The following is a 19087-nucleotide window of genomic DNA, read 5'->3' as shown; positions in this document are numbered from 1 at the left end:
AGACCCAAGACCTAGTAGCCTCACCTATCCAGCTCCCTCATCTGGAGGGCCCACTTGGACCAGCAGAAAGCAGAGCCTGAGAGAGAGTGCACCAGCTCAGCTCCAGTGCATCCAGTGCCGCCATCTGGCCTAGACCAGAGGGTGGGGGATGGGCGCAACAGCCCTCTCCTGTCTCCTCTAGGAAGGCGTCCCAGGCTTACTCCCCACTTGTGGGTAGCCCTGTGTACCCCAGTTGTCAAGGCCCACCAAGCAGCAACAAGGGGTACTGACTTAACAGGCTCCTGGGGACTCAGAAGCAGCCCAGGTGTTCTGTGGCCAGGGAGCTGCCCAACCAGCTGAGGCCAGAAGCACAGCTTCAGCCAAAGTAGTCACTGCAGGGTCACGGGGTCATGGCACCAGTGGAGCCCTGGTGGTGGTGGGTAGCAGGCCTGGACCAGGAGGGAAGGTGGTCAGGAATAGGGGTGTGGCCACCAGTGTGCAGGGTTTGAATCAAGAGGCTCATCTACATCTTTAAGTGGGAACCCACATAGTGAGTGGGGTAATGTGGGAAAGGCCTTAGCTGCAAGTGCCTAGACGTAATCCCTTGACCCATAGCCCTCAGGAGGGGTGGCAGCCAGGGAGCTCTGCAGAGCCAGAAAGCTTCCTCCTCACACCCACCAGGGCCCCTCCTGAAAATTCCAACTTGCCTGATGAAGCCTCCTTGCTCTTGGAGCCTCCAGACCTCCCGTGGCCTGAGGTTCTGCTGGCTGGGGTCAGGTCCCTTTACCCAGGACTCACATTTCCAGGTGTGGGAGCCAGAAGCCTGGGCTGCAGACCCTCTGAAGGCATAGCCTGGATGGCCAGTCCCCTCAGCCTGAGGAGACCTGCACCTCCATCTGGGGACCACCCGGGCTACTACTGTTCCCTCAGTGGCTAGTGGGCCCTCCCTTGCTTGAGAACAAAGAACAGAACCTGTCCCTGACAGGAAGTAGGACAGAGCTGCCAAGATCCCAGCAGAAGGCAAGAGGCACAGGCAGGGACTAGGACCAGGCCTTTCTCTTTATTGTCCGGAAAGTACATCTGCTGGTTGACAATCACTCCCCAGTATGAGCCACACCTCTGGCCACTGCAGCAGGCCCTGAGCCACCAGCGACCAGCAAGAGACAGCCACCCAAGCTTAGGGCCCATTAACGGTACACAAAGTAACAGAACTGAATTCACGGCTTTCTCTCCCCTAAGTTCTGAAAGGTAGCAGTCCAGGCTGTAAAATTCTAGAAGCATTGCGTAAGAAGTGTTAAGTCTACAGCAGATACATCTTGTAAAAACTCAATAAATTACATATAGAGATATATATAAACCTGTAGCATCTAATAACATCTGAACCTGCAAGCAGGGCCAGCCCCTCCCCCCCGGACGTGGCCCCCACCCGGAACATGCAGCAATTGGAATCTGTATGAAAATACCAGCTCGCTTTGAAGTACAAAAAATAAATCTCCTAGAGAAAGCTCCTATAGAAAGCTAGTTCCCCTGCAAAGGAGGCCAGAGGAAACCCGAGCTCAAGGAGGCCCTCTGGCCGACTGCCGTCGAGGCTCAGCCTCCGGTGCAGCTGCAGGTGCTTCTGCAGCCTGGTAACTTGGCTAAGCCATGGCTGTTAATAAGTTAAGACTTTACTCTCTGCCACGTGCTGGCTAAATGCTGTGAACATGGGTGGGGTGCAAGGGTTCTGGGGGTTGATAAATAGCTTTACAAATATACAGGGTCCAAGTACAATTTTTAAAACAAAACTGCGGTGCCAGAAAAGCCTGCTGCTCCCCTGTGTTGCATCTGCCTCCCGAACAAGCCTCAAGGGGCCTCCCCCATCAGGCAATGCCCCCTGTACCCCGCAGCATTCCTTCCCTCCACACAGATACTCTTACAGGTATGGATGTATTTATATCATATACACAGCATCTATTTATATAAATGTACACTCATTTCTGGAATAAAACTTTCGGATAGAAGGCAGAGGCTCCCACCTTCGGATACCCGTAATTTCAGTCTTAGAGGGGCAGGGTGGGAAGTGGGGAGGCCTGGAGGTGGGGAAGCTGCCACTCACCCCCAGGCACAAGGTGCCACTCCGGAGCCTTGCCACAGAGGGCATCCCCGCAGCTCAGCTTTGGGCACTGGAGGGCCTGAGGCCCACTGTGGACACTGGGTCCAGCCTGGCCTGTGATGCTTCTTATGGGGTGGTGGTGAAGGACCAGGCACTCTTACATTCCATATTTGGTCCCCCAAAACAAGGGTCCCTTGGTGCTCCTGGCAGTGGTGAGTCAGGAGATCACTGTATAGCAGCGCAGGCCCCAGGAGACCTCTGCACCCGGGGGCCGCCAGACACACACACACACACACACACACACACACGAACATCTATGTCCATCTGCCCATCCATCCTGGGTTTGGGCCCGGGTCCACTGTACACCAGCAGCAGCACTGTAGGCTGGGATCCACTCTCACATTGATGGGGCTTGGCCTAAGGGCCAAGGGCCCTTCACGTCCGAGGGCCCATATTGCTGGGTGGGGCCGGGGGCAGCAGGTCATGGGTAAACACAGAGTCGTCCCCTGAGGAGCTGGAACTGGGGGTGTCTTGGCCACCTGGTGAGTACTGCTCAAAGGGCACTGACAAGTCCAGGTACTCCTGCCGGGAACGGAACCAGTCAGTACTGTGTCCTGCATGAGCCCCACCCCAGCTGTGCTCAGACTGTCCCCAAGGACACTCCCAAGGGGAAGCAGAGCAGCCACGTGGGGGACAGAAGGGGGCTGGCACTCACATCAGTGGACGTCACGGTGAGGATGCGGTCCAGGTCTTCAACCAGTTGTTTGAAGGTAGGCCTCTGGGAGGGCACTGCGTGCCAGCACTCACGCATGATCATGTACCTGGGGGCGAGGCTGCTCAGGCCCAGCCCTTCAGCCTGGTCCACCTTGCAAACACAGGTCTACCAGCCCCCCACCCACCACGGGAGCTGCGCCCAGGCCCTAGCAGGAACCCCCAGGGGCCCGTGGAGTATGCTGTGCTCACAGGTCGTGTGTGCAGTTGGCTGGCCTGTCCATGCGGTGGCCCTCCTTCAGCAGCTTGAAAAGCTCCTCCACGGGTATGCCGGGGTATGGCGAGCCCCCCAGGGTGAAGATCTCCCAGAGCAGGACCCCAAAGGACCAGCTGCAGAAGTGAGACAAGCCAGTCTGCCCTACGATCCCAGGGCCCAGTCCTTCCGCAGCCCCACCCCAACACCTGCCACCAGGGACTAGAGAGCCCAAGGGCCGAGGGGAGGCGGCTGAGCAAAGGAGTGCAGAGCGCACTGCCCCAGGGCTGTGTGCGAAGCACCGGAGTCTGCTCTGTCCCTGGCTCCCTGCTCCCCGCTAGGTGCACATACACATCACTCTGGTGGGTGTAGACCCGATCAAACAGGGCCTCGGGGGCCATCCACTTCACCGGCAGCCGGCCCTAGGAGCACAAGAGCAGGTGTTAGCTGCCAGGCACCTCTGGCTCCAGCCCCCGCCCACCCGGGGCCAGGCTCACGTTGGTGGTCTTCTTATAGTAGTCGAGGTTGTGCACATCACGGGCCAGGCCAAAGTCGGCTATCTTCATCACATTGTCCTCAGTCACCAGCACGTTGCGGGCAGCCAGGTCCCTGTGGATGCACTGGAGCAGGGGCCAGGGATGAGCAGAGCCTCCTGGCATCTCCTCGCCTCTGCCCCGCTGTGCGATGCCCTGGCCTGGGTCTCCACCCCAGCAGGTCTGTCACCCTCCCCTCAGCCCAGAAGGCCTGTGCCTCCTGCCCACTCACCTTCTGGGATGCCAGATACTCCATGCCCCGCGCCACCTGGTAGGCACATGACACCAGGTCCTTGAAGGTGAGCTGTTCCTCAGGCAGCCTGCAGGTGTGGAACGAGTAGTCCATGCCCGGCGGCCTCCGCGCCCGAAGGTACTCCCTCAGGTTGCCCTTGGCCGCGTACTCCACCAGCACGTACAGAGGCCCTGCAAGCACAGGGCCTCAGAGGGGACACCAGGCCCAGGGACGGTGCCGCCCGCCCTGTCCAGCCGGCCCCCCACCTACCGCCCTGCGTGCAGGCCCCCAGCAGGTTGATGATGTTCTTGTGCCTCCCAATCATCTTCATCATCTCCATCTCCGACACCAGGTCCGACAGGTCCTTGTCAGTGGCATCGTCTGTCCCGGGAGGTGGGGTGTCAAGCAGTGGCGCTCACAGCCCACCCGGGTGCCCCTTGCTGTCTCCATTCTCACCTTTCAGCATTTTCACCGCCACTGTGACAGGTCTGGCAGCACGGTCCTTGTCGATGCCAATGGCCTCTGCCATGACCACCTGGCCAAAGCAGCCCTCTCCAAGAGGCTTGCCCAAGGTCAGTCTGGAAGCAGAGAGGCTCTGAGGTGCACCCTGGCCCAGCACAGCCTTCAAGGCCTGGCTACGCCTCCAGGAAGCCCTCCAGCCTTACCCTGTGCCCTAGCTCCTGAGCCTAGGGCAGCACCCTCAAGCTTCTTGCCCTGTGCCATGCCCTTCACATACACACCCTGAGACCCTGAGAGGTCTGGGTCTTCCACCTGCATCAACAGCTGCCCTGTTTTCAAAAGCCACTGTGTCCAGCCCAGTTCCAGTCTAAAGTCAATTGGGCCTCTACACAGTGACTGTCCCACCACCCACCACAGAATCCCTGCCAGGCCCCAGGCATCTGCACGTCATCCCTCACCACCACTGACCGGGCCCGGGACAGCTCCCATTTGGGGTCGGCAGGTAACTCAAGCTCAGAAACGTTAGCCAGCGTGGGACCTTCTCCCGAGGACAGCCGGGCAATGCGGACCAGCGGTGTGTTGGAGTTCATGGACGAGTTGGACTCCAAGGACACCTGCTTGGGTCGGTAAAGGCAGGTTGGTGCTGCACGACAGGGTGGGGGGCCAGAGGGGGTGGGGGAGGACAGCCCCAGGGACAGCAAGGCCAGGGCAAAGCAGGCTCGGCTCTGGGAGCTGGGGTGGCAGCGGCTCAGAACCTGGTATCTACTTTCTGTTACCTGTCGCTTGAGCGGGAAGCGGGAGACCGTGTGCACAGTGGGGGAGCCCAGGCCCTTCTTGGGAGGGCTGCGCAGGCGGCACAGCGTTACGGCTGCCACCAGCAGGATGAAGAGGAAGAAGCCCACCCCGTAGCTGAGGACGCCTGCATACACGCTGCCAGCCTCGTCCGCCTCCGCCAGCTCCTCCTCCGCTGCAAAGACACCGGCGTTGGGGCCTGGCCCAGCCTCCCCGGAGCCCCAGGGCCAGAGCCACAGCTCCAGTGGGGTAGGCAGGGCTCAGCCCCCAGGGGGACCAGAGCTAGGGACCGAGGCCTCCATGGCCCCACAGGCCCAAATGCTGCAGTCAGAACGTCTGTGGAGTCAAGAGGCCCCAGACCCAGGACGGAAGCAGCCCAGCAGAGCAGCAGCACCACTGCACCCAGCACCCGGAAATGCTGAAGCCAGAGCAGGGCAGGGGGACCTGGGGGTGCAGGGGAGGCCCGACGTGGGCCAGGACGGGCCAGGTTGATGTTCCCAGGCCAGGAACCAGGCCGGGCATGAGGCCTACATGTGGTGGGCAGCCCCAGGCAGGGCCCTGCCCCACCCTGCAGCTCTGACTTATCCTGAGCCAGCCCGAGGACAGGTGCGAAGCCATTAGCAGCAGTAGCAGGTACCTGGCAGCACCGCCAGCCACGCAGAGTGATGGGAAAACCCAATAGAATTGCCCGCCAGGCAGGTGTACTCCCCCGCGTCCTCAAAGGTGACATTGCGCAAGGATAGAACCTCTAGCTCCTTGTCGGTGGTGTTAGCGCCCGCCGTCTATAAAGAGAGAACAGAGCGATAGGCGAGCGCCAGCACCGCCCACGGGCACCGCGGCAGAGTCCACACAGCGACGATCCAGCCAGGCTGCAAGGAAAACACTGCCACCACCACTTGGCCACCACCACGGCCGGCCACGGCCACGGCCCAGGGCCCTCCGCCTTGTGCTCTGGCACTGGCATGGAGCCTGAAGCCAGTCCCTCCACCGGCGAGTCCTCTGTCCCAGCTGAGTGTCAGGCAGGCGGGCAGCATGGCACCGCTCAAAGGCAGCATGCAGGGTTAGTGCAGAGAGGAGAGGTGCAGATGAAGGACAGGTGGACAGACAGACAGATGGACAGCAGAAGGCGAGCAGGCAGAGTCAGTGGCCAAAGAGAGGCCAAGAGTGGATGCTCCGTATGGGACTCAGCCCCTGACAGGCTCTGAGGACCTTCTGGGGGTGCACATCGGGTATAGGAGGGGTCAGCACAGGCCAGGAGTCTGAAGCCAGCATTCAGTCGTGGGCCTGGGCTGCCAGCATTGCCAGGCAGGCCACAAGCGGAGTGCGGCCATAAGGTGGAGGGAGCAGGAGGGGGCGTGCAGGGGCGTGCAGGCAGGCACAGGGCCGGGGCGTTGGAGCTGGAGCTCGGCGTGCCAGGCAGGCGTGGGACAGAGTTGTTACCTGCTCGGGGCCCATGAACACGCAGCCAAAAGGCCTTCTCGGCCACGCCTATGAAATTGGTGGCTCGACAGAGGTACTCGCCCCCGTCCCTCTCCGACACATTGGCCAGGCGGAGGCGCGCGTCCGCCTCCACATTCTCACTGATCCAGGACTGCGGGGACAAGAGACCTGGCTCAGGCACACCCCAGGAAGCCCAGCTGGACACCAGGCAGGAGGCAGGAGAGCCCCAAGGAAGGCAGGGGATTGGGCTGCGCCATCCCGCAGGCTGCCTAGAGGAGGCGCCAAGACCCGCAGGTGTTGGGCTGTGGCTTCACAGGATGCGCCTTCTCCATATCCAAACTCCCACCCAGAGCCCAGACCCCTCAGCCAGCTGCCCCCCCCCCCCCCCCCCCCCCCGCCGACTAGGCCCAGAGGGTTGGCTGGGCCCAGGACACGCACGCTCCTGAGGGCACACATGCTCCCACATGCCCACGCCATGGGACAGGGCCCCGCAGCCTGTCCCAGCTCTATGGACTCTGGCTCCCGTCCTGCTCCAAGTGCCGCCCCACCCCCACAGGCTGCTTATCTCTGAACAGATGTTTCTCTTTGGGCTTCCAGTGTTGCAACCATCCCCACTCGGGTGGCCCCCACCCCGCAGCAGCCATGGGAACCAAGCTAGGGCAAGGAAAGGCAGCGGGTGGCGAGCGGTGCCACACCACGCAGCTGGCAACAGCCACCTAGGCCAGCTCGGGGAGTGGCTGTCCAGGTGTGAGGTCCTCGAGGGTGTTGGGAGGCTCAGCAGCTGCCTCCTGCCCTGGGCCACCATCACTGTCACCTGAGCTCAAGCCTACCCAGAGGCCTCCTGCCGGCCAGCTCCAAGCTGTGGGGCTCCAGAATGCCGAGGCCAACCCAGAGCAAACAGGGCCACAGGCTCCACTGTGGCCCCGAGCCCCACCTTCCTCCAGAGGCTCCCACCCTGGCCGAGCCCCCGTAGCGGTGCCCACCTTGAGCACGGTGACGTAGGGCGTGCCGTCAGGGCCCACCTTGCTGCCATTCACCTCCACGTGCTTGAGCCACTGGATGTGGGGCTGTGCGTCACTGTACACCTTGCAGTGGAACTCCACGTCGCTGCCCAGCACGGCTGTCTGGTTGGCTGGCAGCCCCGCCTGCAGGATGGGCCGGTGCGGGGAGCGCTCTGCAGAGGGGTCAGCAGGCTGGTCAGGGGCTCGGCTGCCCTGGCTGGCTGCCACCCAGCCAAGTCCCAGGCCCAGCTGGCCTTACCCAGCACGTCCAGAGTGTACGTCTGCCGGATGCTGCCAAACTTGTTCTCCACCACGCAGGTGTAGTTGCCGCGGTCGGAGGGCACCACGCTCTCCATGACCAGGCTCCACTGCTGATGACGCAGCTGCAGGTGACATGTGACTGGCTGGTGAGCAGCAGCAGCAGCAGGCCCTGTCCTGCCAGGCCCCCAGACCTGCCCTGGGCCCACCTTGATGCCCCCAATGCGATGCTCCCCTCGGAACTCCTTGCCGTTCTTCAGCCAGGAGATGGAAGGAGTGGGGTTGCCAGCAGCTGGGCAGCGGAAGCGAACCGTGTTGGCAGCCGGCACTGCCAGCAGTTTCTTGTCCATCCGCTCTGGCCGAGTCCAGTAAGGGGCCCCTGTGGGTGCAGGTGGATGTGAGGCCACAATGGAGACAGGGAGGAGAGGTCCACCTCACTCCTTCCAAAGCTGGCTCCTGCTAAGCCTCTAGCCTGTTTCCCCTCCTGTTTGGGGTGTGGTGGCCTTTCTGGGTCCTTCTTGTGGACTGGACACCCTCAGACTGGGCCATGTCTACTCCCCGCAAGAGGCTGCTCTTGCTGAGAGGCTCTGGCCTGGGGGCATGTCCAGGGAGGCCCCTACCAGGAGGGCACATTGGGATAGGCAGCCACCTGAGGGAGGCCCAAGACCCAGCCAGCAGCCCAGCAGGCCCTGAGCCCTGGACATGGTTTCTAGGAGGAGGAAATGGAGTATGCAGAGCAGGGGAAGCAGCCAGGCCATGTCAGCCCCCAGGCCTCTGCAGTGCCTTGCAAGGATGGCAGCCTGGAGGTTCTGCTCCTCCCTGCCTTGGTGCCCAGGGCCACTGCCACCACCTCCAACCCCCACTGGGTTTTCTCCTTCTCTGGGATGGGGGTGGGGGCACCGGTGCTGCCTTCTTGTCCAGACCCATTAGGATGCTGGGCCTTGCCCCCCACAAGGGAGGCAGCAGGTCCAGGACCAAGGAGGGAGGTGACTGCTGCTCACAGGGACCTCACTGCTGTCTGCCCCAGGGACACACCTTGTACACGCACAGCTGCACACTGAAACACCCCGGCACAGCCACCTGCTCCTGCTGTAGTGTGACAGTCACCCCAGGGGCTCTCAATCCCTGGGCACATTTGTCCCTCAGCCATCTTCATACTGGGACAGCCCCTCACCCAGAACCAACCCCAAGTCCCCATGGGCCAGACCTGGCCTCGCCTCTCCAGAACGCTGTATCAAGCCTCCCCATGTGAGCATGGGTCTCTCCCACCCCACGGCCACCTGGAGCTCAGAGCCAAGCATCCAGAGCCACCTGGTGGACCACAGAGGTCATCCCCCAGGCCTAGTGAGGCGTCTCGCCTGCCCATGGTGGCCAGGGCTGGGCAGAGGGAAGCAGGCCCTGAGTGCCCAGCCCCTGGTCTCACCTGTGTCCTCAGCCACATCCTCCCCGTCTTCATCGTCTCCAGAGGATGGAGCATCTGCAGCACAGGAGGAGTGTGAGTGGGCGCAGCTGCCCCCAGCCAGGTGCCCTACAGGGGCAGGGCTGCTGCAGCCACACTGCCGGAGCTGGCCCTGGCCTCACTGCCCTGCCAGCCACGCCCCCCGCCCCCGGCCCGCACACCCACAGGGTTTACCTGTCACACGCACACTGAAGTGGCACAGCACGCGCTGTGTGAGCCGCTGCCGGCAACTGTAGGCCCCAGTGTCTTCATGAGAGGCATTTAGCACCTGCAGCTGCTGGGGCCCCACCAGGACACGGCCTGAGGACACCAGTCCCGAGCCATCCTTGACCCAAATCGTGGGACCCACAGGACCACCTCCGGGTGGGTCACAGCTCAGCTCCATGGTGTCCCCACTCCCAAAGACCAGCTGCTCCTGCTGGCCAGGCTCAGGCCCTGGGACCTCTGTGGGTGAAAAGGCAGCACTGAGGGAAGCCTGGGATCAGACACCCTGCGCCCAGCACCTGCGCAGCAACCCAGCACAGCAACCCAGCACAGCAACCCAGCACAGCTACAGAGGTCCTGAGTAGGAGAGTCTGTCTCCAGAGCCAATGTCCTGCCAGATAACACTCAAATCAGGGGCCAGAACCTCCCCTAATCGGCCCAGGGGAATCAACTCTCTCGGTTCTGCCAACCAGTCTCTGTTCCAAGGACTCGACTCTGCGCTGGGGTACAAAAGCTGCCTTCCAAAGACAATCCCTAAGTGGCTGGGCATGGCTGTGCTCCAATAAAATTTCTTTCGGACGCTGAAAATTCTAATTTCAAAGTATTCCAAAGGGGGCTGGTGTGACTCAGTGACAGAGCACTTGCCTAGTGTGCATTCACCTTGGGTCTGATCCCAATGCCGGGGGAGAAGAAAGTGCCACTAAGTGTTATTCTTTTGATTTTTCTACCATTTGGAAATGTAAAATCCGTTCTGGGCCCACCAGCACAAAAGCAGGGAGGACAAGCAACACTACATCAACATCTGGCTAAAATAAAGCTCAGAGGAAGGGATGCAGCAATTCCCAAGGAGGCCCTCTCCTCACCCACAGCCCTCACCGCAGCTTCAAGAGCAGTTCAGAGGAGCTGGAGAATACCATGCCAAACCCAAAAAAACAGAGGCCAAAGGTTTTCTCTGATAAGCAAGTGCTAATCCATAATGAGGAGCTGGGGATTGAAGGGACTTTGGGTTTTGCAAAGAGGGGGTAGAGATGGGAAGGACTGCCGCAGTCTGGCTGGGCACAAATCACGAGCCACTCAAGCAGAAACAAACTTTATTTCCGAACTCCCTTCCAGGGACACCACACACCAACCGGAACTCCCTCCACGGGGCCTTCACCAACCAACGAACTCCCTCGAACTCCCCAGGAATCCCCGCGAGAACTCAAAAGTAGCAGGGGCGGACAGCAGGGGTCTAGGTGGACAGCAGGGGTCTAATATACAATTGAATACACAGCTTAACTTAACCATCATCATCTCAATGGCTCGCTGGCAGTCACCTCTCAACCACTCCCTCTGGCAAAATGCCAGGTGCCACCCCAACTCCACTCAGCTGTGGCCCTCAACAAAGGACAGTGGAATGAGATGGACATTATTACCCTATATAAATGTATGATCATACTACTGGTGTGACTCTGCACCAAGTTCAGCCAGAGGAAGGAGACATTGTGCTCCATTTGTGTACAATGTGTCAAAATGTATCCGACTGTCATGAATAACTAATTAGAACAAATTTTAAAGTTTAAAACGATAAAAATAAAGCAGTGTATATGGAGAGCCAGGGACCAGCCCCTGCCCCAGAAATAAGAAGGAAGGAAATGCAGGTCAGTAGGTCGGATGGGTCCTATTCCACGCAAGGCGCAAGGCAGTGGCTGCAGCCAGCAAGGCAAGCCCCGCCCCAGGTGGCCAGGCAAGAGAGCTGCAGTGGGACTGGCTAGTGGCAGCCCCTCCACTCCACACAGCTCCACACAGCCTTGGGTACAAGGGCAGCCCTCGAGGTACAAGGGAGCCTGGGTAGGCCCAGGAGAGTGGCTGATGTTGGGCTCTTGCCTGCATGGGGCCTGGACCCCGCTTCACAGATGCCACAGACAGGGAGGGGAAGCAGTCTAGCCATCAGGTGAGTGCTCAGAGCTGAAGTCTAGGGCAGGTGAGGAGCCCGGGCCCTGCCCTGAGGGCTGAAAGCCTGGGGTGGGAGCTCAGCACCAGGCAGGTATGCAAAGGTGGCTTCTGGCCTCCTGCCCAGGGACTGCCTAGCTGCTGATGGGTCCCCAGGCCTGAGACCAGGGACACACCACCAGCAGAGCTGACCATCACCCCCCAGGCCTCCCTGCGAGGGCATACAATGCCTGCATGGGGGCAGCTGGGCTTGGGGCCCAGGATGGGCGGGTGGTCCTGCTAGGCAGACCTTTCCTAGCCAGCTGGACGCTGCACCATTACTTGTCATTCTGCCGACGCGTGGCCTAGATTCCAGGCCCAGCTGCCCACTCTGGCCACACCAGTCCCTGGCTCCCCGGAAAGGCATGACTCTGCGTGTCCCACACACCCAGGGCCATGGGATCCAGCCAAAAGGACCCGCTCAGCCCCTGAAATACCTATGGGAGCCTGCATCCCACAGGGAACCACAATTTAAGGCTAGCCCTGGTGGGCCCGCAGTCAGGTGGGCTCTTGGCCTGACCTCCAGCCCTCCATCCCTGCTGCCATGTCCTGTGGGGACCACCCAGTACTGGAGCTGCTGAGGCCCCCCAGAAGGCCAAGGACAGGCTGGTAGTAGCCTCAGCTTCAGGCCTGGGCCAAAGGCAATAGCCAGTTGGTTCCGGTTTGGTCTGGGCAAGGACAGCAGGTCAAGCCATCCCCACAAGTATTTGCTTCAACCTGGTCCAGTGAGAGGAACTGGGAGGAGACCCGGAAGAGCCCCAGGCTGGTCATGCAGATGGCTGCTGGTGTAAGATGGGAAGGGAAGGGGCCCTGCACTCAGCCATCGCTGACCCTTGACCTGCCCATCCACCCTGCTGCAGGGTGCCAGGAGAGGCCAGAGACAACAGAGCGACCTCAGGCAACAGAGTCTCCACCTCCTTTGATCACATTCCAGGGCCCATAGGGGCCTGGGGCTGACCTGCAGGGACTGGGTTAAGAGAGTCTGGCAGGGAGATGCCAAGGGAAAGACAATATGTGTCTGGCCTGAGTGGACACTGTCTCCTCCTGGGGAGGCAGCAGCAGAGCCCCCAAATGCCCCAGCCTGGCCCCCATGCTCACCAGGAGGCAGGAAGGTTCTTTCCTCATCAACAAGGAACCACCTGCACCCACACTAGCCCTGGTGCTCCTGCTGTGCCTGTGGGGATGATGTCTGCCACATAGGCCTCACAGCACCTAGTGTCCCCATGTCCCACAGAGCTGAACCCAGCCAGAGCACCTCAAACCAAAGAGAGCTCACTGTCAGAGCTGGAGGAGCATGTGTTCTGGGGGCAGGGTATGCTGGGCCTGGGGTCTCCCCATCTCTGAGCCTCAGTTCCCACCACTGTGACCCAATTCAAAAATACAACCCTATAGGCCTGGGGACCCAGAAAGGCCACCTTCACATGCTGGAGCTGGTGAAGAGGGGTGGGGGTGAGGGGCATTTCTGCCTGGGTGTCTTGCCCCAGGCTACAGCCAAGCCAGCCTGCTGAGGAGGGTCATGGCTCCTGCCCAAGAAACCATTCTCCTAGTGCTGAATCGCCACAGCGGGGGCCCAATGCACCCTGCAGAACTAGCATCAAATTCACACTTGATTCTAAAGCCAGCCACCCCAAGCTCGGGGGAGCTAAGCATTCTGGCTTGGCCCAGGACACTGTCTGAAGCCCAGGTATGGGAGACATTGCCAGGTATGAGGTTAAGGTAGCCTAAAAGAAGGGCAGTGCCCCAAGGGACCCTGAAGGCAAAGCAAAGGTCTGGCTTTCCACTTCCCCTCCCATCCCACCCGGAGACATTCCGCAAAGTTTCGTAACAAAGTCAGGGGGGAAAAAAAGGGATCCGGAGACCGGGTGGGCTAATGAGGGCTTATGGGGATTATCCAGGCTAATCCTCAAAACAATCCTGCCATTATCGGTCCTCCATCCTCAGTCCTCTGGGACAGGTGAGAAGCCTGAGGTTCCAGGAAGGTACCCTGAACCTGGCCCCACAGCTGGCAGCCTGAAGGTCTAGGCATACACCCCCTCAAACAAAAGGGGGCTGGCTCACAGCTTCTCCTAAATGACTAAGGCCTGACGGACCCCTGCTCTTCCCTGAGCCCAAGCAGGTCCCCTAACCCTTGGGCAGACCCTAGGCCACCTTGCCCAAAGACCTCAAGCCCTTTGGTTCCCTTCTAGACTCAACTATAAAAGAAGCACCCACAATCGGTTCCAGTCCCAAGTGAGACCTGAAGACAAGGAGGGGGTGTGGGTGACAAGGGGGCTCCTAGTCACAATACAAGGGCTGGGAGGGCAGAGGATTAGCCTGGGTTAATGAACCACCCAGAGGCCTACAGGGCTCAAAGTCCAGCCGGGCCCAGGAGCAGTGGGGGAGGCTGGAGCCAGGACCCAGTTTCTGGGGAAAGACCCGCACTCCCACGAGGTGGCTCCTAGCTGGGGTAGGGTTAACCTCCCGACCTCCTACGGGCCTCCCCAGAGAACGTGGTCCAGCAAGGAGGCAGGATGGAGGTTGCCCTTGCTGGGCCTGAGGTGGCCAGAGCAGTCCAGTGGCTAAAGCTTTCCCCACTGCCCTTGACCCTACCCGGCTCCATCTCCATAATTTATGTTCCCGGAGAAAGCACCAGCCGGGACCTCTGTAAATTTCACGAGGTCTTTGTATTTTTACTGCTGGCCCATCTCGTTAAGGCACCGGATTAAGTTTATTGACCTATCAACTCCCTACCTGTTCCACCAGCTCTAGTGAGGGGGCGGGGGTACCGCCGCGCGCGGGCGCCAGGAGCAGCGAGCGTGTGCGCACTCTGCCGGCGCGCAAGGGCCCGTGCGGGGAGGCCACCGTGCGTCCGAGCCGCGGGGTCCAGCAGCGGGCCGGGCGCCCCTCGCCGCCCCTCTCTCGGCTCGCTGACATTCCCGGGCATAGGGAGTAATATCTTTATCTGAATGCGCATGCTAATGCGGCTCCCCCACCGCCGCCTATTCGGCGCCCTGGAAGCTGGGCCGTCGGAGCAGGCGCTAAAAGCGCGCGCTGACCTCCGGACGGCCTCTGTCACGCCGCTGAATGACACGCACATTCAAGCGCCGGGCCCACTTTCATTCATAAAAAAATGACATTGTTCCGGAAGGCTGCAGCCGCCGCGGGAGAAAGGGGCGCGGGGGCGCGGGGAGGGGCGCGCCACCATCTGCCTCGTCCCGCCGCGCCCGCCGCGCAGCTCGCACCTCCCCGCGAGGCCGCCGCCATCAATGCGCGGTCTGTGGCCGCCCGGGTACAAAGGAGCGGCTGTTCGGGCCTCGGCCCGGGTGGGGCAAGGCTCACGGGGCGAAGGCCTCCCTCCGAGCGGTCGCCAGCCAGACCAACCCTCCACCCAGCAGCCCGCAGCACCGCCATGCTCCCCTGCGCGCCTCAGGTTCGAAAGCGTGTGCTGGGCGGGCCTGGCGCACCCTGTCCTCCTGTTGCTCTGCAGGCTCTCTTTGCTGACCCTCGACGTCCTGCTGGACCTTGACCGCCGGCCCGCGTCTGCGACCCCACGACCCTGACATCTGCACCCTCACCTCCCACAGCCCTCCCTGCCTGGTGTTGGGTGAGCACCCAGGGGCAGACCCTTTGGACCCCCGGGCAAGAGAGCAGGGAGGGGGCGGTGGTGGCCCGGAGGCTGTCACCTCATCACGCGGGCTACTGGAGGGCAGAGGCCGAGCTTCGGCTTACACACTCCTACCCACCTCCAAAGTCCAACCTCTTGCTTTAGCTGACGCTGGCCAAGCACTGAGGCCCCCGGGAGCCGGGATGGGGGGGCACCAACAATAGGAAGTTTCCATCTGCGGAGCACCCGAGGGGCAACAGTGGAAACTCGGTGGTACCCCCACCGCGCCCTCTCGACCGCGCCTCGGCTGGGGAGTCGCGGGGGACGGGAGTCTGGCGCCTCGCACTTGGGTGGTGGCCCTGCGGCTCCAGTAACCCCATAAACCGCCGCGTCGGCTCTGGTCGCGATCTCGGGAGAAAGGGACACCAGAACCCGACACTAGTCCTGCAGTGAAACTCCACCGGGACTTTCTCGCCACTCAGGCCCTGTCCGGGTCCCCGACGCCTCTACCTGCCACCGCCCGGCCCCTCTAGGTGCACGTTGCATGCTTCCTTACCTGCCGCTCTCGGCGCGACGCGCTGCTCTGTGCCCGGGGGCTCCGAGGCGACGCCCGCCACAACCGCCGCGGCCACGCACAGTGCGAGGGCGCAGGCCGGGGCGCCCATGGCGGGGGCGGAGGCCACAGCGTCCTCAGGAGGCGCGCGCGGACATGCTGTCCCCCACGGCCCGGCTCCCGCAGGAGGTGGGCGCCGCTCCGGAGTCTGCGGGAGGAAAACAGCTCGTTACCCGGGCCGGGGCCAGCGCCCCGACCCCGCCGCCCCTTGGCCGCCCCTCCCGCCGCCGCTGCCGCCGCCGCCCAAGGCTCACGGGCCGCCTGGCGCCGGCCGCCTCCTCCCCGCCGCGGTCCCTCCCTCCTCCTCCTTCTCTCCCTGGCTGCCGCAGAGCCCTCCCAGGGCGGCGGCGGCGGCAAACTTTCCAGAGCGGGAAGCCCGCTCCCGGCCGGGCCCCGTCGTAGGGACCGCTCCAGATCCGAGCCCGCCGCTCGCCCGGGGCCCTCAGAGCGCCCGCCGGGCCTCTCCAAGAGCCCGCCTGGTCCCCCGCTCCAACCTGGCGGCCACAGGAACCCAACTCACTGAGTGCGGCTCCCACTTCGGACTGCAGCCCGCGGGCAGCGCTCGCCGGGTCCCTCCGGCCGTCGACCCGCCCGTGCGCCCGTGCGCCCGTGCGCCGGAGCGGGACCGAGCGGCGCCAGCTGCCCGCGCCGCCGCCGCCACAGTGCACTGAGCTGGGGCTGCCCGGCGCGCGGCAGCCAGTGGGGGACGGCCCGCGCCCGCCACGCCCCTGGACACGCCCCCAGACACGCCCGCGCGGCTCGCTGGGGCGCAGGAACACGCCCCTCCTCGGGGGCGGTCCGGGGGCGGGGACGCCAGGCGGTCCTGGAGGGCGTGGGAGCAGGGGCGGGGCCCGGAGGGCGATCCTGTCGCGGGGGCGCAGCGAGTCCCAGCACAGGCCTCTCTTCGCACAGCGCAGCCCCGGCGCGCTGGGACTGTGCTCACCCGCTCACAGGGGAGGTCTCAGTGGGGAACGGGGAGTGTGGGCAGCTTCACTGAGAAGTGGCCGCTGAACTGAACCCCGCCGAGTGAGCAGGAATTCCTCAGGTGGAGGAAGCAGGACCGCATTCCAGGCAGAGGCAAATGTATGTGCCCAGGCCTGGCGGTGAGGACGAAGATGCAGGGAACATGCTCTGCATCATAGACGCAAGTCCCTATGGCACAAGTGCAGCTCAGCTGAGCTCCTTGCTGCGGGGTCACAACCTCCCTTCCAGGGAGAAAACAGGTTTGGAGGCTGTGTGTCTGTCAGGCCTCCAAATAGAAAGCTGAGGCTGGGAGCCACCAGGTGTGGGGAGCCCACCCTAGGGCTCTGAGAAAGGACCATGTGGGGAGCTGGTGGCAGAGTCCAAACTGGCCAAAAGTGTGGGGCACCTTAGGATGGGACACGTTCCAGCTGGTGAAGGTCCAAGCTGCTGATATCAGTGCCTAGGAGCACCAGCTTGGCCTCCCCATCAGGCCAGGAAGCGGTTGGTACTGCTCTGCAGATGCTCTGGGTCCTCTTGCCCCATATGCCTAGCTTCTGTGACCACCCTCATAAGCATCTCTCCCATGTTCAGGCAGGGCCTCAGAGGACCCAGCTAATGGGAACCAGCCAGGGAGGAGGGGGTCCCCCACCAGGCTTTGGGGTCTGTTTGCTCATCAGGAACATGGGCACGGCAGCCCCTCATCCCCAGTTGCTCATCCCTGCCCAGCATGCAGTGCTCACCCTGAGCTCCAGGCACAGCCTGGGCTGACCTCAGGGAGCCCTGTGCCCTGTACTCACCTCACAGTTGGGCACCTCGGCCTCTGCCATCCTTGTCACCTGGTCTGGCCAAGCCTATATCCCTCCAGACTGGCTGAACCCCCCAAGGACTGTCCAGCCTCACTCCAGTGCACTCCCTGGGCAGCTGCCACCCAGGTCTCCTCCCAGGATGCCATCCTCAGGCGGCAGCAGATGTCCTGCCCTAGTCCATTAACTGGCCATTGAGTCTGTTCCTGTGTCTCCTTGACCCTCTTCCTCTGGGTGTTGGGATAGTGTTGACCCTCCTGGTTCCTTTGTGGGAAGAAGATGGCAGGAGAGACAGGGAGGTGCCTGCTACTGGAGGGGCACCTGAGGCTGGCCTCCCATGAGAGGCTCCTGCAGGTAGGAGGGCTCTGAGGAGCTCCAGGCCTGTCTCCCTGGATCAGTGGTGCCCTGTTTCCTGGGCACCTGAACCTGCTCAGCGTGCACCATCCTGGCACAGTTTTACCTCGTTTCTAGGATTGTCTCCTGGTGTAATGCTCCTGGCCCAGCCCCACTCCTCCCATGTGTGCACCCTAACCTGACCCCACCGGCCCCTCTCCCAGCTCTTCATGGGCCCTCTCTGTGTCTCTGTGTCCCCCTCTGCCTTCTGTAAGGACACCTGTGGGTGTAGGGCCATCTCATCTCAAGCTCCTAGCCGGCTTGGCTTGTTAGGGCCCCTTTCCCCGTGAGCGCTCAGGCCCTCGGGCCCAGGCGTTTGAGCCTCTGTCCTGTCCACTGCACACCCAGGGGACCCACTTCTTTTGGCATCACCCCTTCAGTGGGGGCTCTCAGACACTGTGGGCTCTGTCTGCGGGCCATGGGGCAGAGAGCAGCCACGTTGCCTCCAGAGGGGCTGGTGCTGTCAGGAGCAAGGCACGCTCTCCAGGGCGGCCTCCCCGAAGGCCAGTCCTCCCCGAAGGCAATGTCAGACAAACTTTGATGTTCAGCGCCATCACTTTAAGTGGTCAGCTTCAGCAAAGAGCACAGGGGTTGGGGGCCACCTCCTGGACACTGGGACAAGGCAGGTGCCACCCTCGGGCTGGCACATCATTGCCTGGATGGTGTGCTGCCGCCCCTCTACCAGCCTTAATCAGACCCCTGACTCCCCACCCCGTCAGCACTACCCAACTGCGTCCTGCATCCCAGGGCGGCCCTCCCTGGAGAGCTTCTGATTAAGGGGGCCTGTCAGTGGTGCAGGAGTCCGGGGTGGCTGGCCCCATATCAGGGAGCCTCCAGACTGCCAGTGTCCCCAGTCCAGTGCCCCATCCCAAGGCCCACTCCTGCAGGATCCACAGTGAAGAGCCCGGTGGGAGGTGGAGGCCAGGCCCAGGCAGAGGTTGATGGCCCAGCCAAGCCCAGCCCGGGTGCCGACTCAGAGCTGGGTGCCCTGGCTTGCTGGGGCCTGTGTTGGTGAGCAGGCAAGAGGGCTGCCCCAGAGGAGCACCAGGTGAAGTGCCCAGGCTGCAGGACACCAGCAGGCCACAGGGGCCAACTTCACATCTGCCTTCCTGGGCTGCCCCTGCCAGACCTGGGCCGATGGGGTGTCACGGGGTGCCACTGGCAGAGAGGACGCTCTGGAGAGGACCTGGATCTGCAAACTGCCCACTGCCCACAGGGCCAGCCTAGACTCCAGGACAGGGACTTTCAGGGAGCACCCTGCCCAGCCAGCCCTCTGTGGGTGCCTAGCCCGGAGCTGGTGGGAGCTTCTTCCACCCTGCCATGAGACTCCTCCCCAGGAGGGGTCTAG

The 19087-nt window shown here is 62.3% G+C and overlaps 1 protein-coding gene across 1 annotated transcript; it reads right to left on the bottom strand.

The window, feature by feature from the left end:
- Positions 1-1037: 1037 nt before the first annotated feature.
- Positions 1038-9638, bottom strand: Fgfr3 (fibroblast growth factor receptor 3). The gene is made up of 16 exons (XM_027936648.2): positions 9384-9638; positions 9174-9227; positions 7960-8129; positions 7752-7875; positions 7475-7665; positions 5689-5833; positions 5036-5226; positions 4728-4873; positions 4257-4378; positions 4071-4181; positions 3801-3991; positions 3533-3655; positions 3387-3457; positions 3035-3172; positions 2787-2892; positions 1038-2653 (listed from the first exon to the last, which is right to left on the bottom strand). The coding sequence occupies exons 1-16, from the start codon at positions 9592-9594 to the stop codon at positions 2507-2509; spliced, it is 2241 nt and encodes a 746-aa protein (XP_027792449.2). The 5' UTR covers positions 9595-9638; the 3' UTR covers positions 1038-2506.
- Positions 9639-19087: the final 9449 nt, after the last annotated feature.

The sequence above is a fragment of the Marmota flaviventris genome, chromosome 7 (assembly GCF_047511675.1).
Source record: "Marmota flaviventris isolate mMarFla1 chromosome 7, mMarFla1.hap1, whole genome shotgun sequence".
Lineage (NCBI taxonomy): Eukaryota > Metazoa > Chordata > Mammalia > Rodentia > Sciuridae > Marmota > Marmota flaviventris.
This window is presented reverse-complemented; position numbering and strand designations above follow the sequence as displayed.

Coding starts and splice junctions, on each gene's coding strand:
- Fgfr3 (XM_027936648.2), bottom strand. CDS start 9,594: ATGGAGCTGAGCTGTGACCCACCCGGAGGTGGTCCTGTGGGTCCCACG. Junction 2,893..3,034: donor GCCAACTGCACACACGACCT/GTGAGCACAGCA, acceptor CCTCGCCCCCAG/GTACATGATCATGCGTGAGT. Junction 2,654..2,786: donor TCACCGTGACGTCCACTGAT/GTGAGTGCCAGC, acceptor CGTTCCCGGCAG/GAGTACCTGGACTTGTCAGT.